At 50.2% G+C, this 26,683-nt stretch overlaps 1 protein-coding gene across 6 annotated transcripts in view; it reads right to left on the minus strand.

Moving 5' to 3' along the window:
* ATF7IP (activating transcription factor 7 interacting protein) overlaps positions 1-26,683 on the minus strand; it is an 813,149-nt gene that overhangs the window by 525,146 nt on the left and 261,320 nt on the right. For all 6 annotated transcript variants that reach the window (XM_069652710.1, XM_069652711.1, XM_069652713.1 and 3 more), the window contains one exon: positions 1,362-3,331. In XM_069652710.1, the coding sequence (XP_069508811.1) occupies positions 1,362-3,324 (1,963 nt within the window). In that variant the 5' untranslated portion in view covers positions 3,325-3,331. The remainder of the gene's footprint in view (positions 1-1,361; positions 3,332-26,683) is intronic.

A 26,683-nucleotide genomic window follows, 5' to 3' on the forward strand; every position in this document is an offset into this window, starting at 1 on the left:
AAACCAATGAATAAACGTCTGTCATCCAAAATTGATGCACAGGCCTGGTTTCTCGGACAGTCAGTGAAGAAACTACTAGAAATAGTGGGCCACTATTCCGGTGAACTGCAGGACCAATATAGTCACAAATGTAATTTGAGGAACATATAGCAATGCACCCAGACTGAAGAAAACACAAAGATACACCACAACAAAAAAGCTATGCAATCATTAAATGCAGGAATTAAAATGTGTGTAAAAATAAAAAAGGATGGGGATATGGACGTGCTGTAAGAAGCTAAGGAGTGTGGGACCTGAATAGAGCCATGCATGCAAAAGAGCTACAAAACGGTTCTGTTCATGCTCTTGTCACTTCAATGTGCTGTTGCTATTCATCAAGACTGATGGGATGGTCGGATTGCCAGTTGGGAGACCATGAATGCCTGTATGGCCAAAGTATGGCCTTTATGCACGCCCAAATGCCTCCCTTCTGAAGCACAAAAACAAACATGTGATTAATGCAACATGTGAATAGCTCTAGAGAACGCTGCAATTCAATTTACTCTGCAAGAAAACGTAACCAGGTCGATGTAACCATGGATATAGCAACCTACCCCATAGCTTCTTCAGCAGAAAATCCTTCAAGGTAAACATGTTGGGCAGCCTTCAAACTGAAAGGAATAGCTACAATAAAGGAAGTATATGTATTCTCCACACAAATATTTCATACATTTCTCTGGCATGCATGGAGTATTGGTTAGAAATCCAGGGGACATTTATAGCATGTGTTTGACTAACAGAGTAGGAATACGAGGAAGGGGCGATTTTGGATTTTACTTGACTGGCAGGCTACCTCTAGGTTGGAGAGAGTTTATTTTAAGAGGGTTGGAAGTTAGTAGTTGTGATCTGCCACTATAAACAGTACATGAACCGTTAGACCTATGTACACACAACCACTAGCTTGCATAAATTATAACAATCTTAAAGCAGTAGAGTGCTGGGGCCCTCCGAATGACCCCAATTAAATGTTATCTGCAACACTGAACCTTCTCCATAATATTGGTCTCAATAGGCTAAGACAATGGGGGTATTTGGGTCATCAGATGTTTTAACCTAGTGTTCATCTTTCATTATATATGTAGGTTGAGGTTTGGTGTGAATAACAGCATGTTAGTCAATACCAAGATTTCAGTTTGGTTTTACCAATCCGTGTGATGTTTTTTGGCCTTCAGAGCAAAATGACTTTGTGGCCTAAGACGCCAATACAAAATGTAATTCAATATAACATGCACTCCAAATATTTCAGGGCATGGAAACTTTTCACAATGCCTCAATAACAAGTGTTCAAAAACCAATCAAAATAAAATTGAAAAATCTCAAACCTGTAGCATTTGCGTGCTTCAGTGGTACATGTCCAGATGCAATCTCTTCGATGCCTGCATCTTCCTCATCAGATAGCACCAAGAAAGCTTCTGAAGGAAGGTTCTCAATTTGCTGCTGCTTGGACGAAGAACTTTCGCTCAGCTCAACCTTGTCATCCTGCTCTAAACCAGTACCAACCTCTGAAAGTGCAAGGGGCTTGGAAAAAGAATTTAATCCATCTTCTACAGGGGCCAACTTTTCTAAAATGGGAATAATATCATCCGTTTCCATGGCGTCCGAGTTCTCCAAGTCACACCCATTCTGCAGCTCTGCAAGTGGCTTGATAGAAGTCTGCGGAAAATCAATTTTTTCTACCCTGGACTCTTGGTCAATTTGCATACTGCTAGATATTGCAGTTTCTCCTGCATCCTCAACCAAATCATTTTCCTGCAAGACTTTGCCTTCCTCAATCTCCTCCACCTTGTCTCCTACATCACAGCTGGACTCCATGTCTTCTGTTTTCTCCATTAACCCATGCTTTTCCTCTGTTATTTGCTCAAAGTTTTCTTTTGTCTCTTGCATTTCCACTACTTTTTCGGTTTCTTTATTTTCCACCATCACTGGACAATTTGCTGTCAAGTCCCACTGCCCCTCCATTACTTGTGGCTTTTCCACACCAGCCATTTCTTTTTCTCGATTATTTTCCAGGAATTCAAGTTTTTCCTCATTCAACTCTGTTGTCACTGTAGTCTTATTCCCCTTGCTCACCACTTGTTCATCGGACAGCAATAGCGTTTGCTCCTTACATGTGTCCTGTACATTCCCCAGCGACTTGTCTTCTGCCAGCTCATCCAGCAGATGGTCTTCTGCTAGTTCCTCTCCAAACTGTTTCTCTTCAGCCAACTCTTCCAGCAGCTGGTCCTCCGTCAGCTCCTCTTCAGATCTCTGCTGTACAAATTTGCTCTCCAACTGTGACCCTTGGGAAAGCTCATCCTGCAACAGAGACATCTCTACATGCCCTTTTTCAGGCTGTACCTGTTCATCAAGCTCGTTAGGTTTTGGATATTCCTTTAATGGAGGCTCTTTAATCTCTACTTCATCCAGCATATCTTCAACCACAGCCATTCCAGTCTCTTCAGATACAAATTCCAATCCTGGGTTTACCGATATGCCTTGACTTTGCTGTGTCTCTTCAACCAACATTTCCTCTGGCAGCTCTTCCAAAAGCTCAAGCTGAGCAGGTTCTACCACATTCTCCCTCAATTGAGACTCCACAACCTGCCCTTCCTTATTCTTTGGAGGCTCTTCCAAAGGTTGCTGGTCCAATATCTGTGCATCTGTCATGCAACCAACTAACTGGGCTCCCACCATCTGCTCATCTTCAGTAGTTAGGTCCTCTCCCAGATGCAGTTCTGTGTTTTCTGGTTGCTTGTCCAGTAAAAGGTGTTCTACAGACTGGTCCGAAAGCAGAGCAGTAGCCTTAACAGATCGAACATCGTTTATCTGTTCCTGTCCACACAACAAATCTTTGGTTCCCCCCCTTTGGTCCATTTCAAGAATTTGTGTACCATTACTTGCAGTAGAATTTTGCTCAAGGATCTGATCAGTCTTTGCGCAGTCTAAGCTGGGATTCACATCACAAATATTTTCGTCAATGGGCAAAGGTTCAGATTGAGTATTCAAGTGTGTGACTTGGTTGCCTTGTCCGCTCTCCATAGTTTCTGATGTAGCTTCCTTGAAATCTAAGTTCCTAATGCTAGCGTCAACACAGACATCTAGCATACCAGTCAATTCTTTGTTGCCCTCCATGCACGGTGTGTCATTTAAAGACAAGATGTCAGAATCTCCATTTTCATGTCTACCATTTAGTAATCTAAAATCCTCCTTGACTTTATAAACAACTTCCAATTGTTGCCGGTCACTCACTTTCATGGTCTTGCGTGCCTTGAAGATTTTCTTCTGAGGTTCGTCTGTACTATCCATGCTGAACCTTTAAAATGTTAGAAAAGAAGCATATAAACATTTAGGAACAGAATAATATGTTCAACTTAACGAGAATTTATTTTTACAGAAGCCCACATTAAGCCATAATGTGACAGAAAAGGCCAACGGATTTAACGCAGGATTCAACGAACAATCTGCAGTGTAGCCAGAATGTACAAACACCGATTTAGGTTTCTATGCTTTTGGGTAAAAAGGAGTTGCACCCCACAACCTCAAATACTTTCTTCTCAAAACAAAGAGCATCCCCCAAACCTGGAACATTGGACCGAAATGGCTACTATATTTGGTGTTGGCTTTATACAAAAAAGTGAATATTTGTCCGGTCAGACGGATCACTGAAGAAACCAGTTTGTTTATTTCTTTAAGGGTGTTCACATGCACTATAATTATATAAGCTATAGAAGGGAATAGTTTCTTACCTGTAACTCCATTTCTCCAGCATTGGTATCTTTCATGGATTCACATGCTTAGAATATTCCCCGTCGTCAGGCTGGGAATCCTCGGTAAGTTATATAGACATTTTCCATAGGAAAAATTCCGACACTTTTGTGTCCTATCTATGTCGTTTTGGGCAGCGCACGCCGGCGCCACTAGGAAGTAGGGGTATATATAGCTCCGCCCCGCGGCTCCCTCAGATTTCAGCCCCCAAAGTAGTATGGGAGGATCTCTCGTTTGCATGCTCAGGGGAGGCCGGCGGGCGCATGTGAATCCATGAAAGATACCAATGCTGGAGAAATGAAGTTACAGGTAAGAAACTATTCCCTTCTCCAGCATTGGATCTTTCATGGATTCACATGCTTAGAATAGATTGTATAGCAGTATCCCCCAACATTGGAGGCGTGTATGCAAACCAACATCACAATAATCACAGTGCCCACTTACTATGGCAACACTTTATAGCATGTTAACCGTAAAAGACAACTCTTTAAAGCATAGTTGCCGAAGGATGCAACCCCACTTGGGGCTTACCTTATTAGAACAGGTGACGTAGTACTGCCCGCCCCATCTGTGTATCCTCAGCATGTTGCTGTGCGAGACAGTAATGTCGGGTAAACGTGTGTGGTACCGACAAGGAAGCCGCCTGGCAGATATCCCCCAGCGGAATTCCGGACCACAAAGGAGTCGACGACGATGTAGATCTCGTCGAATGGGCCCTTGGACGCTTTGAATGCGGCTTTCCGGCCTTGGAATGACAATAAGAAATGGCCGAAGACACCCATCTGGATAGTCCTTGTTTTGAAATCGCTTTACCCCTAGCCGCAGGACCATAAGCTACGAAGAGTTGTCTCGTGTCTCTGAAGCTTTGAGTTCGATGGAGATAAACTTTTAAAGCTCTTTTCACGTCCAATGTATGGAGAGTCTTCTCTGCCACTGAAGACTGTTGGAACGAATGTAGGCAACACTATAGAAGCGTGTTTATGGAACATGGAAGGTACTTTAGGTATGAAATGCGGGTTAGTGGCCAGCACAACTTTATTACTGAAAAACTTCAAATACGGAGGGTCGACCACTAGAGCTTGCATTTCCGACAAGCGACGAGCAGAAGTAATGGCCACCAGGAAAGCCAATTTCCAAGACAAAAATTTTAATGATGTCGACGACATTGGTTGAAAAGGGGGTTTCATCAGGGCTGCCAGGACCAGGTTCAGACTCCAGATCGGAGGAAACTTCTTCTTGGGAGGAAAGGTTCGAAACAACTAGGCGGTCACTGAACAATGGAGTGGAATGTCTCTTCCGAGTAAATCTCGAGATGGCCGCTAGATGCACCTTTATGGATGAAACAGATAAACCGTTATTTGCCAGGAGCAACAAGTATGGTAGGAGTGGTTCCGGTGTGATCACAAGCGGGACCAGACCTGGTTGACCTGCTCACCATATGCAGAACCTTTTCCATTTGTATGTGTATGACGTGTTCGTGGAAGGTGCCCTTGCAGCTTGCAAAATACGACGACAATCCGCTGGAATCGCTAACGTGCCAAACTCGGCAAAATCAGGAGCCAGGCCGTCAGACTGAGGTTGTCCGGGTCGTAATGCCAAACGGTCCCTTTCTCCTGAGACAGAAGGTTGGGGATCTTCTAGAACCTCATTGGTTCTGCCGCTGAGAGGTGAAGTAGATTGGAGAACCACACTTGTCTGGCCCAATACGGGGCCACCAGGATCACCCGACAAGGATATCTGTGGATCCATTGCAGAGTCCGACGGATGAGAGGAAATGGGGAGAAGGCATACAGAAACTTGCCCGTCCACGGGAAGGAGAACGCGTCCCCTAACGAATCTTGTTGTGGCCATCTGCTCGCGTATTGGGAGCATTTCTTGTTGTCTCTCGTCGCAAAGAGATCGAGGGCCGGATGACCCCATTCCACAAAGACACGGTGCAGTTGTTGATCGTTCAGTTTCCATTCGTGTAGACAATTCATCTCCCTGCTGAGAGCGTCTGCTTGCACATTTTTTACTCCTGGTAAGTGGAACGCCCACAGATGTATGTCGTGTTGCAGGGCCCAATGCCAGATCTCCTGGGCTTCCGTCGACAGGCTCCTGGAGCGAGTTCCTCCCTGCTTTCGTAGATAAAACATTGTTGTTGTGTTGTCTGTCACGATTCTCACCACTGAGCCCTTTATCTGTGGCAGAAAGGATTTTAGGGCCCAACGCACCGCCCTCAACTCTAGCAGGTTGATGTGGAGGGAGGACTCTTCTGATGACCAACGACCCTGAACCTGTAAGGAGTCCAGATGAGCTCCCCACCCAGTTAGTGGTTACGGATGCTTCTCCGTCTTCAGGAACGCAGGTTCCAGTAATGGCATTCCCTTTGTTAGGTGTATGGCGATTCTCCACCATAGAAGCGCCTGCACGAGCTGGCCGTTGATGGTCAACTTGTCTGACCAGCGTCCGACTTTGTGCCCATCGATCTGCCAAGAATTCCTGAAGAGGCCTCATGAAGATGCGACAATTTTCTATCAAGGGTATGCCTTCGTACTGACACTCTGGTTTCGACCTCCCATTCCGATGCCTTTTGTTGCAGTCTGTGAATCCTTTCGAGGGATGGCTTCACCAGCCCCGACTGTGTGTGGAACTCTGCCACCAAAAAGACCAAGGTCCTTTAAGGCTTTAACGAGGACTTGCCGTAGTTCACTGCGAAGCCCAAACGTTGCAGGAGGGACAGGGTGGCATCTAGGCTTTCTTGTGCCCTTTCCGGAGACAGTCCCCTCACTAGCCAATCGTCCAAGTAAGGGTACACATGTTGACTTTCCTTTCTTAACCAGGCTGTTACTGGAGCCAGACATTTGGTGAACGTCCTGGGGGACGATTTTAGACCGAACGGGAGGACCTTGAATTGATAGTGGGTTCGTCCGACGACGAACCGCAGAAATCTTTTGTGCCGTCGACGCATCGGGATATGGAAGTATGCGTCCTGAAGGTCTAGCGACGACAAATAATCTCCGGATTGTATCGATCGGATCACCTCCTGAAGTGTCAGCATTTTAAATTCTTGAGCAGTTTGTTGAGCGTTCGTAGATCCAGAATGGGACGCCATTTTCCATTTGGTTTCTTGACGACAAAGTACCAGGAGTACATTCCCTGTCCTTTCTGCCACCGGGACCAGTTCTATAGCCCCTTTCTGCATCATAAGCGCCACCTCCTGTAGTAGTATTTGAAGGTGGGGCTGGGCCGAGAACACCGGTGGAATGTGTGGTGGCTTGCCCTTGAACTGTAGAGTGTGGCCCACATGAATCGTGTCCAAAACCCATCGGTCTGTTATGCGCTCCCACTCGTCGATGCGACGAGACACTCAGCTCCCCAGGGCGTCCTGAAACATGTCATTGTTGGTTCTTGGTTTGTTTATCTTTCGTCGACGAAGAGTAGGCACCCCGCCGTCTGGAGGTTTGGTAATCTCTGGCTCTACGAGAAGATTAGGCTGCACGCCTGTAGCCTTGGGACGAGTAGGAGGGTCTGCTGAAACCTCAATCTCTAGATGACCCAAACCGGGAGTTACCAGAAGCCCCTCTGAAAGGACAAAAGGAACGAAAATTCCTACCACTCTGGAGGGCTCTGAGTGACCGCGCCGTGTCAGTATCCTCTTTCATGCCCTTCAAGGCCTCATCAACTTTTTCACCGAACAGTTGTTCCCCTTCACACGGCATATCCAAGACTTTATATTGCACCTCCGGTCTGAACGTAGTGCACTTGAGCCAGGCTTGTCTACGTAGAACTACGCCATTATTCATTTGCTTAAAACCGGACTCGGCTAGTTCGACAGCAATGTTTATAGCTTGGTTGGAGGCCTCCTCTCCTTCCCGTACTAGCAACATGACAGACTTTCTATGTTCCTCGAGCAAATGCTCCAAGATAGGAGCCAGTCGGTGCCACATTTCCCGGTCATACCTAGACATAATCGCCAAGGAGTTGGCTGCTTTAGCTGTAGTCGCGCCGACTGACAGCACCTTCTTGCCGAAAACGTCCTGTCTCCTGGCCTCGTTGTCTGGAGGGGTCGTGCATTTATGTTGAGACCTGGCCTATCTAGCCGCCGCCGCCGCCGCAGATACAGACTCCGGCGAAGGTTGACACGTCAGGCACTTGGGAGTCGATTCCGGAGCCTTGAACTTCTTCTCCAAACGACCTTTCACTGCCGGCTCAGAGAATGAGTGCCGCATGGTCTTCAGGCCCTCTTGCCAGACATGATCCAAAATCGGGATGGCGTATATGGATTTCCTTCTCTTGCCCATATGATCAAAAAGAAAACAATCCTTTTTATCCTCTTCAGGGACTAGGCCAAACTCCGAACACGCCTTACTCATCATGGCATGGAATGCACCCACGTCGTCAGGTGGCGATGGCTGTGCCGGGCTTCTCGGAGCTTCCATCTCTGCTTCAGAGTCCCAAGTTGGGTCCCTTGAGGGGGATAGTGAGATGTCTGAACCTGATCCTTCACGGTCAGAGTCCTGTAGTTCTCCTTCTTGCAGGATAGGGCAATCTTCCGGCGCGTGGGAAGCGGCCGTCATCCTGGTCGCCGAGCGAGGAGCCGGCCCGTCGACGAATGGCGTAGAATGTATCCGTGTCGGGGCCTTAGGCTGGGGTGTGTGTGTGTCCAAAAACTGTAATAGCTTCTGTAGCGTATTTAGCACCTCCAATGACAGAACCCCCTGGGGTTCAGTAATGACAAGGTTGTAGGGATGGTACCCACACCGAAGACCGACATCGTGCTGGTCGGCTGCAGCCCCAGATCGGTTGGGCGCGCGACCGTGTCACGTTCCTCGTCAGCCGACGAGATGGAGAAAGTCGCCTCTGGTTGAAGCAGGGCCTCCGGCGGAACAGGTTCGATAACCTCCAGTTGCCATCCCATCGACGTGACCACCGTCGACGATATGTTTCCTACCGCCGCAGTCTGACATGTGGGAGGAGCCGCCGATGACGCAGGCGTCGACGAGCGGGTCGTCGACGAAGCCAGTGTCGCAGGGCCTTGAGGTGTTCCCGCCGCTTTTGGCGCCGACTTGCTGGCCGTGGCCTCTCGACTCAAGGTAGACTTATGACGGTCTCCTGAGGAGGATTTAGATGGTTCTTTTCTCTCCTTTTTAGATGAGGAGGAAGAAGACGGCGTCTTGTGTGAAGACGAGGAGGCCTTCGAATGTTTCTCCGAATGTTTCTCCGAGGGTCGTTTTTCGGCAGACTCCGAGGTTCGTTTTTCGGCAGCATGTGCCTTCTTTGTCGGGGGTTCCGACTTACTTTTTGAGGCCGTGGACCGATGCCGGGTACGCACCCGCTCCGTCATTGAGCCAATCGACCAGGCGTCTTTTTCGATCTTTGAGGGTTTTCTGGGAGAAACCCTGACAGATTTCACAAGTGTCCGCCGTGTGGTGAGGATGAAGGCAGTAAATGCAGTCCATATGACCATCCCCTTCGTACACCTTCTTAAGACCGCACGTAGCACACAGACGAAACAACGCCTTTCCAGACATTCTCTTGAGAAGAACAAACAGTCGCAGAAGTAGAAAGTACAACCTTACCAAATAGCAGATACGCGAGGTAATCCCACCACTTTGGAAGATGGTTGAAATCTGAGGGAGCCGCGGGGGCGGAGCTATATATACCCCCACGTCCTAGTGGCGTCGGCGTGTGTGGCCCAAAACGACGTAGATAGGACACAAAAAAGTGTCAGAATTTTGCCTATGGAAAATGTCTATATAATTTACCGAGGATTCCCAGCCTGACGACGGGGAATATTCTAAGCATGTGAATCCATGAAAGATCCAATGCTGGAGAATTTGAAACGCAGCAAGACAATGTCCGCAATACAGTAAAAAATCAGAACGACGCATGCATGGGTGAAAGGGGTTTCATCATCATAAATAATGATTTGTTCCAATATATTCAAGGCCGTCGTTACATTCATGTTAATATTTACAAAACTCAACCATTGAACAAAAACTGGAGTAAGTGCAGAACGGTCTATAGAAGTTGGCACGGTTACAGAATGTCTAACAAGTCAATGAGAAACATTCTACATTAGATTACAAATTGCTGCCCCCTTCAAGATCCCAAGGTCTACTTACTCAGTGCACTTATTTTTTGTAATTAGGATTGGTTTTCGAAAGAGAATATAAAAAACAGGATAGCACCTCCAATACAGAAATGGAAAGGGATCTGTAAATGGTAAGACTAAAAAGAAACTAAATGGGAAATCATTGGACCAAGCTACCCACTTAGCAAGGAATTGGCTACCTGTAACTGTTTCTCAAGGAGTTGGGATCTTGGGTAGATCCACATGCTTTGAGGCTTTTATGTCGACACTTCAGCTACCAATCTTTCCTGCAATTATTATCAATACTTATAAACATTTTCAAAAAAGGAAAAAGTATCACATACAAACTCAGTAACACAATGGGAGCACTTACTAAAAAACACTGGGAATTGTTTGACCACTTGTGATGATGCTGGGACTGGTGAAAGTAGCAAGAAGTAGCCCACATTTTAAATGAACACTTGAACAAGGAAGCAGTGAGGAGAATATTACTTTTCCACATGGACTGTCTACAAGGCATATTAACAGACTGCTATTGCTTGGTACTCTACACAAAGTGAGAGTTAATTAGAATAGTGCCGGGGGATTCACTCACTGCTTCTTGAAGGTTATGTTGAACCTGCATAGATTGAGACCATGTTTAACTTTTAGGCGTAGGACTTAGTTAAGAAGGGAGAAGGTTGGAGGTGGGACAGGGTGGACAACAGGGTAATGTTCGAGTGAGGAAGAGCTGGATCTCAAGGATGTCTGAGGTAGCCAGGTCTTCAGACGGAGACCTTGGATAGATTGGTTGAGGAGTTTGAAGCAAGGCTCAAATTGTATTGATAAGCTTCAGCATGGAGACTGGAGGTAGCAATTTTGACTATTTTGCTCTCGTATGGTTGGTATTCAAGTTTGTTCAGGCCAATGTTGGCGAAAAATGGGGCAGAGAAACGCAGAACAAAGCTAATGGTTGTTCACAGTGAATAATCTAGGTGTTATGGCCTTATTTTGAAAAACTTCAGGCTGTGAATTCCATGTGCAATACATTACAATAGTAGTGATTAAATAACTAATTTAGCAGCCTATCCAACACACTTTGTCCTTTTCTTTGACCAACAAGAGGGCAGGCTGCAAGCTCTGCCTCCAAGATCAATCTTCACATTATTGGAACTCGAATGAAGCTTAAAGCCCATCGGGCAGAACATTTGCCTGCACAGCAGTCTTCGCCACTCTGCCACTTATGAATTTTGCTCTTGGCATTCCTCAAATGTGTTGGTATTTAAATGACAAAAATGCAGGCCATAAAAAAAAAATAAAAAAAAAAAATAGTCCTGCTTGGATGGAACAAGTTACTTACCTGTAACTGTTGTTCTCCAGCATGGGTCTGGCATGGATTCACATGCTCATGAATATTCCCCGTCGTCAGGCCAGGAATCCTCGGTATAGATAAAATCAGTATCAGTTTCGTTTCTGATCGGTCTTTCTCAGTAGTAACCAATCACTGGTCTCTGGGTCATACTGACCACAGCCAATGACTGCCCTCTCCCCAAGCCCCTCCCCTGGCAGCCATCCTCAGATTTGGTAGCACGTGAAGTGGCAGTATGACCAAGTGAAGAGCCGCAGAGGGGTAGGCGGAAGGGTTCGCATGTGAATCCATGCCAGACCCATGCTGGAGAACAAGAGTTACAGGTAAGTAACTTGTTCCTTCTCCAGCATGGGGTCTGGCATGGATTCACATGCTCATGAATATAAGAATACATAGCAGTATACACATGCACAACCACGGGAGTTGGCACAAGGCTCAATATCAATCAATACAACAACTCAACATTAAGCAACTCTTACCTCCTCACCAGGCTCACCTTAGGCGAACAGGTTGCGCAGCACTGCCTGGCTGACTCTGGACTCCTCCCTGGAAACCCGGTCGACGCAGTAGAATCTCGTGAAGGTGTGCGTCGAACTCCACGTAGCAGCCCTGCAGATGTCGAGCAGGGGCACAACAGACAGGAACGCCGTAGTAGCAGCGATCGCTCTGGTCGAATGGGCTCTCGGACGGCCGGGCAGCGGTCGGTTTGCCAACAGGTGACAGTGCATGATGCAGCCGGAGAGCCATCTGGAAATGGAAGTCTTCGAGAGAGTCTTCCCTTGATTCCCAGGTCCAAAGTTCACGAACAGCTGTGATGTCTTCCGGAAACTCTTCGTGCGGTCCACGTAGAACTTCAGCGCTCTAGCCACATCTAGCGAGTGCAGAGTCCTCTCAGCCGGCGACGAAGGCGACGGGAAGAAAACTGGCAACACCAAGGGCTCGTTGAGGTGGAAGTCTGACGGCACTTTGGGCATGAAGGAGGGGTGCGTCCTCAGCACCACCCTCGTGTCGTGAAAAGTCAAGTATGGAGGCTTGCAAGACAGGGCCTGGATCTCTCCCACTCGTCGTGCAGAGGTGATGGCCATGAGGAATGCCGTCTTCCACGGGAGAAACTTCAACGGCACTGAATGCATAGGCTCGAATTCGTCCCAACCCCCCGCCCCCCGAGCCTAGTTAGTACCACGTTGAGCTCCCACGCCGGGGCAGGGGCCTTCACCGGCGGGAATGATCGGGAACAGTCCTTTCATAAATTCCTTCACCAGACGATGAGACCACAAGGACGCCCGTCCTGTAGTTCTGGTGTAACGTGAGACGGCAGCCAGATGTACCTTGATGGATGCGTGAGATAGGCCAGCCTTGGCCAAAGACAGTAGGTACGGCAATACTTGAGGGGCCTTAATCCGGCGAGGGTTAATCTTCTGTGCTCGGCACCAGACAGAGAATCTCTTCCATTTGTGTCCGTAGCACTTGAGAGTTGAGGATGCCCTGGCCTTTGCAAGAACCTCTCTGCAGTCGGCCAGGATGTCGTATCCTCCGAACTCTAGTGCTACAGGAGCCAGGCCTGCAAGTTCAGCGACTCTGGTTCGTGATGAAGAATGGCGCCTCCTTCTCTGGAGAGAAGATCTGCGTCCGTCGGTAGCTTGACTGGTGTGGACGCTGACAAGTCCAGAAGGTCCGGGAACCAGATCTGCCTCGGCCACGCCGGTGCGACGAGGATCATCCTGCACCGGGACCTCTTGAGCTGATTGACGAGCCGGAGTAGCAATGGCGGGAATGCATAAAGGAACAGGCCGTCCCAGGGGAACGAGAAAGCATCGCCCATGCTCCTCGGTTGGGGAAACCTGCTGGCGAACCTCCGGCACTGGAGTTCGCCGCCGTCGCGAAGAGATCGATCTGGGGTTCGCCCCATCGTCGGAAGAGTCGGTCCACTTGATCCTGGCGCAGTTCCCACTCGTGGCACAAGCGCAGCTCCCTGCTGAGTGAGTCGGCAATGGTGTTTTCTATCCCTGCCAGATGAAAGGGTACAGAAACATCCCTTGTGCGATGGCCCAATGCCACAGATCCTGGGCTTCGTTGGACAGGGCAGGGGATCTGGTTCCGCCCTGCTTCCGAATGTAAAACATTGTGGTGGTGTTGTCCGTGAAGATCCTCACCACCTTGCCCTTGAGGGACGGAAGGAAGGACCGGAGGGCCCAGAACACTGCGCGGAGCTCCAAGATGTTGATGTGGAGAGTCTTCTCCTCCGAGCACCAAAGGCCTCTCGCGTGGAGGCCCCCAGTGTGCGCTCCCCAACCTTCCAGGGAGGCATCCATCATCACCGTCACCTGGTGGGCCGGGGCTAGGAAGCCTGTTCCCGCTATCAGATGAGCGCGGACACCCCACCATCGTATCGCCTGACGGAACGTTTCGTCGAGCGAGATCCTGTCCTCGAAGCTGCCCGTCGTCTGGATCCAGTGGGCGTCGAGGAATTCTTGCAAGGGCCGCATCCTAAGTCTGCAATGGTGCACCAGATAAATGCAGGAGGACATCATTCCGAGGAGGGACTTGATAGACCTCACTTTGGCCACGTCCATGGCCAGTAGACGTTGCACCTTTCCTAGGATGGTCCTTATGCTTTCCTCCGACGTTGAGGCCCGCTGCGCCACTGTGTCGAGCTGTGCTCCCAGAAACAGGGCGACTTGCGACAGGACCAGGTGGGATTTTGGAAAGTTGATGGAGAACCCCAGGTCTGTGAGCAGCTGGACGGACTTCGCAGTGTGTTCCACGGCGAGCTCCCTTGTCCTTGCCCGTATGAGCCAGTCGTCCAGGTAGGGGTAGACGTGGATCCCCTGCAGGCGCAGCCGCGCTGCCACCGGTGCTAGGCACTTGGTGAACACCCTGGGCGCCGTTTTTAATCCGAACGGGAGTGCCTTGAACTGGTAGTGCCGCCCTTTGACCACGAACCTGAGGAACTTTCGGTGCCTCTTTAGAATAGGGATGTGGAAGTAAGCATCCTCCAAATCCAACGACGACAGGAAATCGCCCTCCTCCAGCTGTCCCATCACGTGCTGGAGGGTGACCATCCGGAACTTCTGTGCCTTGATGTATTTGTTTAGTCGTCGCAGGTCCAGGATGGGACGCCATCCTCCTGTCTTCTTTACGAGGAAGTATCTTGAGTAAACTCCGGAGCCCCGAAGCCTCTTCGGGACGAGCTCGATGGCACCTTTCCTGAGCATTGCCGTACTTCCAACAGCAGTTGAGGGATGTGATTTTCCTTCCTGGCCACGGGAGGAATGCGGGGGCACCTCTTCTGGAACTCGAGGGCGTGTCCCAGGGCCAGGGCGTCCAGCACCCAGCGGTCGGTGGAGATGGACTCCCACACGCCGACGAACTTCGTCAGCTGGCCTCCCACCGGGGTGCTTCGGCGGGGGCCCGACCCGACGGACGGTTCAATCCTGCTTGGAGGCCGCTTTGCCTCCTTGACCACCTTGGCGACAACGGCGGGATCCACCTGACTTGCCGCGTCCCCTGTAGGCCTCCTGCGACGAAGACCTTGCCGCTTGACGGTAAGTAGAGGAGCTGCTGCCGGCTCCCTTGGAGGCACCCTGTCTGCCTCCGGAGCTCCGAAAGGACGGCCGTCGCTGTTGGAGCACCCCCAGTGCACGGGCCGTCTCCGTGTCCGTCTTGATCGCCTGAAGGGATTCATCAACCGCCTTGCCAAAAAGGTTGTTCCCATCGAAGGGCATGTCCAAAACCTTGGTCTGAACATCCTGGCAGAAATCCGTCGCCCTGAGCCATCCTCGTCGTCTCAGGCAAACGCTGTTGCCCAACTGATGGAAACCGGTGTCTGCGATGACCGTAATGGCGTGGTCCGAGGCAATCTCACCTTCCTGAAAGATTTCCAGGGCCTCAGCCCTCTTGGCATCCGGAAGGAAGTCCAACAGAGGGGCGATCTTAAACCACAACTCCGTCGTAGCGGGCTACGATGGCCAGGGCGTTGGCCGCCTTGATGGTCGTCGCTGCAGATGAGATGACCCGTCGCATCCAGTTTCCTACCCTCGCCGTCCGGAGGGGAGGTTGAAGTCGAGGCCGATGCCCCCCCCCCCCCCGCTTTCTTCTTGGCCGCCGCCTAGACGACCGAGTCTGGGGTAGGTTGCGCTCTAAGGCACAAGGGGGCAGCGTCGGGGACCCGGTACTTCTTCTCGTACCGGTCCCTCTTCGCAGGAGCCGTGGCAGGGTCCTTGAGGAGGGCGAGCCCCTCATCCCAGATGTCATCGAGAATCAGTACGGCGAGGACGTCTTCCTTTTAGCCTCGCGCCGCTGGTAAAGGAACCCCTCCTTTTCCTCAGGGCAGAGCTGGAAGAGCTCGGATGCCCTGGAGATCATTGCATGGAAGGATCCAATCTCGTCGGGTGGGGACACCCAGGCAGGGGGCGACGGCGGACACGTCCTGTCGTCGCCTCCGTCGTCATCCGTACCCGTCGTAGTCGTGTCCATGCCTGTATCATCCCCGTGGGTAGTGGACCGGGGGGTGGAAGGAAGAGAAGGCCGCAGAGGCGGGAGAGGAGGCCTAGGATGAGGATGCGTCGTCCTCTTAGGCGGTGGGCTCCCCGAAGGTCCTGGCTCCGGATCCTCCGTCGGGTCTGACTCATGCTCCTCCGTCGGGGGAAGGGGCAACCTAGTCCTCATCTCCGAGCATAAGGACTGGATGTCTGACAAAATGGCCGCCGAGGTGTCCTGCGGCGCCGGAAACTATGGGCGCGAGGGCTCTTGAGGAGCCTCATCTGCGTCACTGTCGCCCTCGTCGGGATCCCTCCCGATGGGCTGTGTCTCCTCCACGACTTGGATGAGCTCCTTTTCAGAGGTCGTGGCCTTATCCACGACGGCCACCACCACCTCCCCCCCTTTTTCCAAAAGGACTTCATGGGGTCTTCTCGATGGGCCTGAAAGACGACTCCCTCCGCGGTGGCAGGGAGACTCTGGTACCTGAGGGCGCCTCCACTGGTGTAGCCTCCACAGGCTGAGCCAGGGCCGCGGCGACATCCTCAATCGAGGTCCTAGCAGGGTGAATCAAGGCCAACTCACCTTCTGTACGCCCCGGGCCTTCACCTTCGGGGGGAGGGTCCGAGCCTCGCTCCCCCCTCTGCCGGAGTCTTCGAGATCGACCGAGGCCTCTCCAGAAGCTTCGCCGGGTTCTCGGACTTCCTCTTACCCGAGCCAGAGCGTTGGCTCGTGGTCGATGGCGCCGGGGAGGGTGCGCCCTGCCTGGCAGCCAAGGAGCCCGACCGTTCGGCGCTCGACGTGCCCGCCGACTTGCAGTGCTTAGCATTTTGTTGGGCCCCCCCGTCGCCGGAGCACCCTCACAGGACTTAAAAGATCGCTCGGACTTCTTCTCGCCTGGTGGGCTCTTACCTTCCAGCCAGTTGGCAAGACGGAGGTGGCGATCCTTCATGGTCCGCTCCGACATGTTTCCACAAAACGCGCAGTCCTTTTCCTTGTGCGTCTTGTCCTCATGGAGACAGTAGAGGCATAACGAATGCTTGTCCTCCTTGAAAACGTTCTGAAGCTGGCATCCAGGGCAGGTCCTGAATAGCTTCCCGGGCGTCAAGCTCCCTTTCTCCTGGGCCATGTCCGGGGTAGGCCTCAGAACTTCTGGAATCCTCCAAAAGCGTAACTCGACGAAATCTTCACCCTTGAGGGGCGTAGAAAACTCCGAAACGAATCCCCGTTCATCGGAAGTAGAAACGGTGGAGCTTGAGGCTCTTTTAACCGAAAAAAATGAGAAAACCTCCTGAAAAAAGCGTGAAAACGCAGCAAAAGCTCGAGAGCTAAGCACGAGGACTCCCAACACTTGAACGTGCGGTAAAATTCTGAGGATGGCTGCCAGGGGAGGGGCTTAGGGAGAGGGCAGTCATTGGCTGGGGGCAGTATGACCCAGAGACCAGTGATTGGTTACTACTGAGAAAGACAGATCAGAAACAAAACTGATACTGATTTTTTCTATACCGAGGATTCCCGGCCTGACGACAGGGAATATTCATGAGCATGTGAATCCATGCCAGACCCCATGCTGGAGAAATGCATTTCCCTTTTTATCATGTGGCTAAATGAACAAGAGTTCATTTTTCTCACTCTATATAGTACAAGTTCATCACAACATTGACCACTATACCTCTAGTCAATTTGAGCTCTATTTGATGGGGACAGTAACCTTTTTAGCAAGCACAGGAATATATTCCCATAGAATGTAGTGCATACCAATGTGCAAGCCTAAATACGGCCATACCGCTCCAGGATCCACCCTGGTCCTCTCCCACCAGTCCCGTTATCCAAACGGACAATTCAAAACAGATATTTACATTTTAGCAGAGATGTTGGCAGGGGATAAAATATTAAATATGAACTATGTACTGGAGTACAGTAGTCGCTATGGAGAGCAACTTACACTTCCCTCCAACACTTCTCATTCCTTTTCCTCCATATTTGTGGGAGATCACGAGTGTACCAGAACCAAGGCTAGCTAAATAACAAAGTTACTCACCGTAGTGACTACCTTACTCTTAATCCATAGTCCCCTTTCCTCCATACTTGTGGGACATTCCGTCCTTCGGGACGGGACCGGAGCACTTTTGTTAAAAAAAAAAAATAAACACAAATGAACATGTTTGTCCCTTTATTTTTATGCAGGCCACTGCACGTGGCCTTAACCCTTTCTTCCTCAGCTCCGCCTGTGCATGGCCCTTCAGTCCTTTTCTATCGCCAGATATGAGACCATTTAAACAATAATAGAGGATACTTTTTAGAGGGGACAGCGGGCGGGCGTATGGAGAAAAGGGGACTATGGACTGTGAGTAAGGTAGTCACTACGGTGAGTAACTTTGTTATACTCCTACGTCCCGTCCCATTTCCTCCATACTTGTGGGAGATTCCCAAGCACACACCACAGGTAGTACGGGTGGATGGAAAACCCTTTTACTGGAATAGGTTCTTAAGAACAGCCTGGCCAAATTGGGCATCAGCCCTGGAGCTCAGGTCTACGCAGTATTGCTTACAAAAAGCTGTGGTGGAAGCCCACATAGCTGCCTTGGCAATGGACTCCCAAAGGGCATACTTTTGTAAAGTAATAGCAGCTGTGTTGCCACGTACAAGATGAGCATGATGCCTTTCGGAGACTGAAGGACTTGAATCCTATAGGCTTCTGAAATACATGAGGCAATCTATCAGGAGATGGTCACATTCGGAGATCCGAAGGCATCCAAAGCGACCAAGAGTTGCGAGGAGCTTCTGAGTTCACTCGTTCGATCAAGGTAAAACTTCAGGGCTCGCATGACGTCAAAGTTGTGTAAAACTCTCTCGGCATCCGATGCCGGGTTAGGGGAAAAAAAAAAGAAAAAAAAAAAAAAGACAGGCAAGGAGAGGTTCCACGGAAAGAGCTTTCAGCTCACTTACTCGCCTATGTTACTGCGATCAGAAAAGCAACTTTCCAAGAAAGGTATTTAAAATCGGTAGTGGCCAGGGGTTCAAATCGCTTATGGCATTACGCGGGGAGGACCACATTCAAATCCCATTTGGGATGAGGGGTGCTCACTGGTGGGAAGAGATGAAGACCCGCAAAATGACCCGCAAAATGTCTTAATGACCAGATTAGTCATTGAAATTAACAGCTGTCCGTGTCCAGTAGGCTGCAATGGAAGATAAAACAGTTCTGCAAGACAGAACATGAATGCCCGAGGTTGCGAGGCTAGACACAAAGGATAGAACAGTGTCAACCAGCCTGGGGTCAAGTTTTTTTAGATACCAGTTGCAAAAACTGAGCCATTTGCTCCTATATTAATTTGATAGGTTATTTATTACACGCAGAGGGTTCCAAGCGCAGACCTAGGGAATCAAACCTGTGTTGCTCTGTGTCGTCTTGCTTCAAAGATGAGCATGTTGGCGCTGAGCTATCCTCCCGAGATCCTCTTGTAGAAGGTTTTCCGGCCTCTTGGATAATGTGCATATTGTCCAAGGACAGAATAAACTGTGCTTAAGATCTGAATTCAGGCACCAGGCCAGCAAGCTGAATGATTGTGGGGAGGGGTGCCAAAGCTGGTGGTCGCTCTGGTGAAGAAAGTTGGGAATCAGTGGCAATCTGATCGGAGGAAGAATCGACAGATGCTGAAGTTCCGAAAACTAGAATCTGGCTGGCCACCAAGAAGCTATGAAGAGAAGAGTGCAATTCTATGTGCTCCTGAGTTTGCAGAGTGACTGATGAATCAGAGGCTATGGAGGAAAAACATAAGCCTTCATGTTGTGCCACAGGATCTCAAGGGCGTCTCCTAAGGATGACGTTCCGAGCCGTCCCTCGATGCATAAAAAGGAAGTTGCCTGTTTGTCGAAGTCGCAACGAGGTCCACTTCTGGAGTGCCCCATTGGCAAAAAAGTGTAGGACAGTACATCCCTGTTCATTTCCCACCCGTAACTGGCCGCCGACTGACGGCTCAGTGAGTCTGCAGTTACATTGATGTGACCCGGGATGTGTACAGCCTGGAGCCAGACCTTGTGCTGGATGGCCCAGTCGCAAATTTGTATGGCTCGGTCCACAAGGAAAGGTGACCCGATGCCAGCCTGCTTGTTGATGTAAAACATTGCCAAAGAATTGTCTGTGCGAACACGGACTACCTTGTAGGTGATGGACGGTCGAAAGGCTTCAAGTGGCAAAAGGATAATCGATATAGACCAGTCCTGAGGCGTCCATAGGTCAAATACCTTGAGGTGACAGTGTCACTCCCCACCCCAAAAGGAAGGAGTCCGTGGTCACCGTCACTCGTGGGCAGGGCTCCTGGAAGGAGGCCCTCCACTGAAAGGTTGTTGGTCGAAGACCACCATTGCAGGTCCACTGTCATGCAGAATGGAACTGGGATTAGCGGACACATGGTTGCTAAGTCTGCAATCCTGTCTGCCGTTAGGAACACCTTTGTACTGACCGTATTCCAATGGAAACCGAGAAAAATCAGGTCTTGAGAGACCGTCAGATGATTTCCGCCAAGATGGAACAGGAGCTGAAAGAGACTGAAGATTCGTCAAGGCCGTCTGTGGGCAAGGACTGCACAGGAGCCAATCGTCCAAATATGGATATACATCAATCCCCTGCAGTCTGAGGAAAGCTGTCATCTCCGTAAAGACACGCCACGCCAAGCTGAGACCAAAAGGGAGTACACAAAACTGGAAGTGTTCCTCTCCTAAGAACCGCAGATATTTCCAATGCAGGCTCCAGATCAGAATGTGCATGTATGCGTCCTGGAGGTCTACTGCGCTGAGCCAATCGCCCTTCCGAAGAGAGGACTTTATTTGGCAAGGCATGATCATCTTTACTCTCTTGGGGAAGAGACAGATTGAACTGGGAAAGATCGAGGATAGTGCAGCCTGGATCGGTATGGGCACTGCGAACAGACGGGAGTAGAAGCCCTCCCCTTGCTCCCTGAGGGGAACAGGCTCCACCGCTCTGAGGTCTAGAGGTTTCTGTACCTCGGCTCTGAGGGAGGGCGACCCGGTCTGCTGAAAGGGAGGGTTTTAGGGTGGGGTAGGGTGGGTGGGGGAGGGGGGGCCAAGCAGAAGCCTGCCCGAACAATAAACAAAACTCATTGGTCTTCAGTGATTGTCTGCCACACCTCCAGATGAGACAACATTTATCCTCCCACCAGAGTCTTGTGCGACCGACAAAAGATAACATTTGGATGATTTGACGGCAGGGAGACTACCTGTCACTGGAGGAGGCGGCTGCCGGCCGAGAGAAAAACCAGCTACCTTGCCGTTGTTGCTTACGGCAGGGTCCACCAACTGGAGCTTCAGATCAGCGTGCACGTCGATCCTGAAACCCCCTGAACCCAGAGAAGGACAGGGTTTGGGACCCTGACCTCTGTGTATAAGGGGCTTTAGCTGGAGCTTTCACCAGGAGCGATAAAGTCTTAGCAGTTTGAGTACTTGCCTTAGTTTTCATGTGTTCCTCATCTGTGGAGGAATGGAACAACTCCTTACCATCAAAAGGGAAGGTCCAGCACTTTGTCCTGAACTTCCTTTGAGAACTTCGTCGCATTGAGTCATGCTTGGCGGGAAACGTCAACCCCGACCACAAGTCCCCGAGCAGCGGTATCTACGTGGTGAGCCGCAGCCTCCGGTAGATCCTGTGCCAACACTTTGGCGTTGGACAAACATTCCTGGAAATCAGCTAGCTCCCTCTACAGTCCGACATTGGCCGCTGCCAGGATGAGCTTGGCGTTAGCCTGACGAAGTTGGAGCGCTAAATTGGAAAATACCTTCTTGCCAATGGCCTCGAGACATTTGTCCTCCTTGGAGAGGATTTGGGCTGCTGCAGTGGATGTAGAGGCTGGTTTGGACTGGAGGATGGCTGCTGCCATCACCGTTGACAATGGGAGCGGACAAGCCGACAAGGCTAGGCGTGAAGCTTTTATCGAGCTACAATCCTCTTGTTGAGATGCAGCCCAGTATGGGACTTTGCGGGCCTCAGCCAAGACGTCCTTCAGGAGAAAACAGGCCGGTGAACTCCTGCGGTGAGAGTGAAGGCTCCAGAAAGCACCCTTTCCTGTGGAGCGGGGACCTCCGACACTGTAATATCGAGCAAAGCCATCATATCCAGCACCCGGTCATGAAATGCTCTGATAGAGAGGGGCTGTCCTGGTCAGTGAAGCAGGAGGCTGATCCGCAACACGGTGCACCTCAGATCCTTTAAAGTGCTGTCTAGCGGTATACCTGATTTTTTTCTATCAGTGAGAGCAGAGGCAGAGGAGGAAGTGATGGAGGAGGTCAGCAGGTAGAGGTGGAGGAGGTGGCACCAATGGGGCATGTGAAGGAACAGCCGGGGAAGAAGGCAGTTCAGCAGGTTCAGGCTACATTTCCCTGAGAAGACCCTTAAAGTACGCCCTCATGGGATCAGAGTGCATGAGCGTCTGAAATTTCCCAAAACATGCATCCTCAGACGAAAGTCTAGGCGCTGGAGTGGGCAGAGGCCGCTCTAAAGGGGCATACCCCCATGAACGCAAGGAGGATGGTTGCCAGGAAGGTCCTGCACCGGCTGGGTCCACATAGATCAGGGGTGCGGAGGCAGGAGGGAGCGAGACTGTATGAGGCAGCGGTGCCCGAACACGCCAATCCACAGAAGGTCAGAACGGGATTTTGTTATCCACATGGTGTGGATAAAACTGCTCCGCCCCAAAAGGAACTCCACCCCCCCCAACCTCCCACCCCACAGCACCAGTTGTCGTGAATATTGGGGTAAGAGGAGTAGACAAAATGGCCATTGTGGAGGTTGAGCCGCCATAATGTCGACACCTGGGGGAACTGCGTCACGAGCAAAGGTGAGCCAACGGTCTCCTAAGGGGATTCAGGGGTCTTATGCGACATTTTAACCTTGAAACAAGGATCCTCGGCCGAGCCGGTACTGGCATGTCTAGGGCCCCAAAATTTGAGCCTATACTTGAAGGACTGAGGGGCGTGACTGCCTTCTTTGCCCACTCGACAGAGATGGTACACCACGACCCTGAGCGTGGGAAGGTTGAGGAATGTACCTCACCGACAGGACTCTCAAAGAGGATCCCTCAATTCTACCAGTACTGGATTTAGCCCCAAGAAGAGGAACCTCTGGATGGGACCCGGGATGTATAGCTCCCTCAAGAGGGGCCTCGAGACGTAACTCGTGTGGAAAGCTCCAGAAATGGAGACCTCAGGGCAGACCCCAGTATCCAGAGCCATAGAAGAATTGGGCTGAACTTTAGCCCCCAAACAAGGAACCTCGGAACAATGTCCGGTTTTGGCAGTCCCACTGCAGGAACCCTCGGAGGAACCTCCGGTGTGCCTATTAGGCTCCTTATGGGACACCTCAGGGATGCCCCTGGTAACAGAGCTACTCTAGCCCCTCCCTGTCCTGGAAGACCTCTGGAAGGAGTCCCCTGGCTGGGACGCCCTAAAAAGTAAAGTTACCGGCTGTTTCTTCTTCTCATCAATAAAGAGCTGAAAATGCAGCGGGGGAACATGTTGAAACACCTCCTCCCACCGAAGAAAACGCAGGAGTGCCCGGACGGAGAGGGAATCACAATAAAAACACGAGTCCCAACGATGTTCCGGGCCTAGACACTAGGCAAAGAGTGGTGATCCGCCCTCATGAAAAGACATTTGCATTAAGAATACGACACGAATCCCAGATGCTCCGGCATAGACGGAGAACTAGATGACCGTGGAACCGGAGCAGGAAGGCAGGACAAAGGGAATAAAATGAAAAAAAAAAAATTCTCGCTGATGCTAGTGCGTCCAGCCCGGACTGTGCAGAGAGAAGGACTGAAGGGTGATGCAGAGCTCAGGAAGGCAGGGTTATGGTCATGTGCGGTGGCCCCTGTAAAAAAACAAACTTGTTGGATGCTTTTTTACAAAAGTGCTCCGGTCCTGTCCGGACGGAATGCCCCACAAGTATGGAGGAAAGGGGACGGGACGTAGGAGTAAATGTATTACAACACAGAATAAAGTGGTCATCAGCCCATGAGCGGATGTCCATGCAGACGTGTTCACAGAATGCTGAAAGAAAAGCCCAAGATGCAGCCCTTTGAGACAAGACAAGCCAAGCCTTTGGGAGGACGCTGGCGGGGTCATTTCTGCAGACCAGTGTTACCCTATGTATGTTAAAATCCAGAAGGCAATGATGCCTTGGGAAGGACTGCATAAGGCATAAAAAAGTCCTCGGTCTCATTTCGGTAAAACTGAAGCGCCCCAACATACAGATTGTGGAGCCTCAAGTTAGCTTCTGAAGATGATTCAGAAGACGAAAAGAGGAAAGTCCTAATTGAGGAGGCAATCCAAGAAAAATTCAGAATAAATGATAAGTGGGTACCACCTAGCCATTGTCTCTTGAACCATTTATGGTATTCCACAAAGGGCATGGAGGTCACATGAACATGAGTCAATCTGAAGGCCAGTTCTCGCCAAAACAAAGGAAAGGAAAAAAAAAAAAAGAACAAGTTACTTCTTACCTTGTAACATTCTTTCGACGGGATGTTCCTCCGACGTATTCCTCATCTTAGATATCTCCTTCCAGCTCTGCTGGCCTCGGAAAAATTTTTCTCTCTAGAGGGCGCTGCGCGTCGACGTCCTTCGAGTCGATATCCCTCGACAGCCGCCGTATCGACGCCGACGTCATCCTGGCTATAAAGGCCGCGCGCAGCTCCAGTTGCTCAGTTCTGTTTTGTAGCCCACAATAATGCTTTCTGGACTAAACTAATCACCCTGAAGGAGCGTAAGCTGCAACAACAAGGGAAGTAGAACTGCGGTGATGGATGGGAGGGTCGATGAGGAATAGGTCGGAGGAACATCCCGTCGAAAGAACGTTACAAGGTAAGAAGTAACTTGTTCTTCGAAGGGATTGTGTCCTCCGACATATTCCTCATCTTAGATATGCTCCCATAGCAGTATTCTATTATTGGAGGAGGGAGTACTGACTTCATGCTGTCTTCTATTGATGAATAGAATGCAGTACAGCCCTTCCAAACCTAGTCTCTTGACTGGAGGAGGAATCCAAATTGTAAAATCGTGTACAGGTATGGACAGACGACCATGTAGCGGCCGCACAGATGTCTTTAACCGGCACACCTCTTTTGAGGGCCGATGAAGCTGCAATACCTCTGGTCGAATGAGCCCTAAGGTTTTGAGGGGGCTCTTTTCCTGCCAATTTATAACATTCCAGAATGGCTAGAATGATCCATCTGGAAATGGTCTGCTTAGTTATTGGTAACCCCAGCATGTGACCTGTGTATCCTACAAACAGCTGGTCTGCCTGTCTTATCCTGGCTAGTCTACTGATGTAAAAACTTAAAGCCCGTCTAGGGTCTAGCCTGTGTAACCTCTCTTCCTCTTTCCCCGGGTGAGGAGGAGGATAGAAAGATGGTAGGGTAATCTTCTGAGTGATATGGAATTCAGAAACCACCTTTGGGAGGAAATTAGGCTTCACTTGCAGGACAACTTTGTCTTTGTGAAAGATAGTGTGAGGGGGTTTACAAGAAAGAGCTTGTAATTCGCTCACCCTTCTAGCAGATGTAAGTGCTATTAATAAAACAGTTTTAAGGGTAAGGAATCTTAACGAACAAGAATGGAGTGGTTCGCAAGATGTGCCCATCAGGAAAGTTAGGACTAAGTTTAAATCCCATAGGGGAACTTGGAATGGTCTTGGGGGATAAACATTGGTTAACCCCTTAAGAAATTGTATTACCAAGGGTAACTTGAAATAGGATGGTTCTTCCGCAGTGCGCTTAAAGATGGATAGCGCTGCGAGATAGCCCTTAATGGTGCCAACTTGAAGGCCTGAATTTGCCAAATATAGTAGGAAGGACAAAACCATTGGTGTACCACATGAAAAAGGGTTGATATTCTGTTCTCTACACCAGCTGCAAAATCTGTTCCAACGGCAGCGGTAAAAAAGACTTTGTTGCTGGCCTCCTTGCCGAAAGCAACACCTCCATAACATCATCAGGGAGGTCCCAATCCTTGTACCTCAGCCTTTCAGAAGCCAAGCGTGAAGGTTGAGGGTTTTGATGTCTGGATGGAGAACCTGACCTCCCTTCTGTGAGAGTAGGTTCTTTCTGAGTGGAAGTCGAATTGGAGGGCAGATGGACAAGTCTAGAAGATCCGGGTACCACGTTCTCCTGGCCCAATCCGGGGCAATTAGGATCATGGTTCTCCGGAATCTTCTCAACCTCCTGATCATTTGAGGAATGACAGGGACCGGTGGGAACGCGTACAGAAGCGGAAACTCCCAGTCCACTATGAACGCGTCTCCCAGAGCTCCTCTCGGGGGAAATTCCCTTGAGCAGAACAGATTGCATTTCCTGTTGAGGCTGGTGGCGAACAGATCTACCTGAGGGGTTCCCCAAAGGGCGAAGATCTCTTGAAGGACTTCCTGAGCTAGCTCCCACTCGTGGGAGACTGTGCTCTGCCTGCTCAGAGCGTCCGCTGTCAAGTTCTTCTCTCTGGCTAGGTGAACTGCCGATAGAGAGATTCCTTCGTGGATTGCCCAAAACCAGAGCTGCATCGCCTCTCTGCACAGGGGTAGTGATCCTACGCCTCCTCTTTTGTTGAGGTAATGCATGGCCACCGTGTTGTCGTCATTATCAGGACGTTTTTCCCCTTGTACAGCTGGCAGGAACGCCTTCAGCGCAAGTCTGATGGCTCTCAGCTCTAACAGGTTGATATGTAGTCTGGACTCCGATGGAGACCAACGACCGCTGATGGTCAAGTCGTTGGCGTGGGCTCCCCACCCCGTGAGTGAGGCATCCGTGACTACTGTTATCTCCGGCCAGGGTTGCCAAAACTGTTCTCCTTTCAGAATGTTCTCCTGACAGGCCCACCACTGAAGGTCTCGAGCTACTCTGTCGGGAACCTGAAGAAGATCCGTCTTTCTCCCTGAGAATTGTGACCACTGAATCCTCAGTGCCCACTGGAGGGATCTCTTTCTCAGGCGA

The sequence above is a fragment of the Ambystoma mexicanum genome, chromosome 3p (assembly GCF_040938575.1).
Source record: "Ambystoma mexicanum isolate Mex_15411 chromosome 3p, UKY_AmexF1_1, whole genome shotgun sequence".
Taxonomy (NCBI): Eukaryota; Metazoa; Chordata; class Amphibia; order Caudata; family Ambystomatidae; genus Ambystoma; species Ambystoma mexicanum.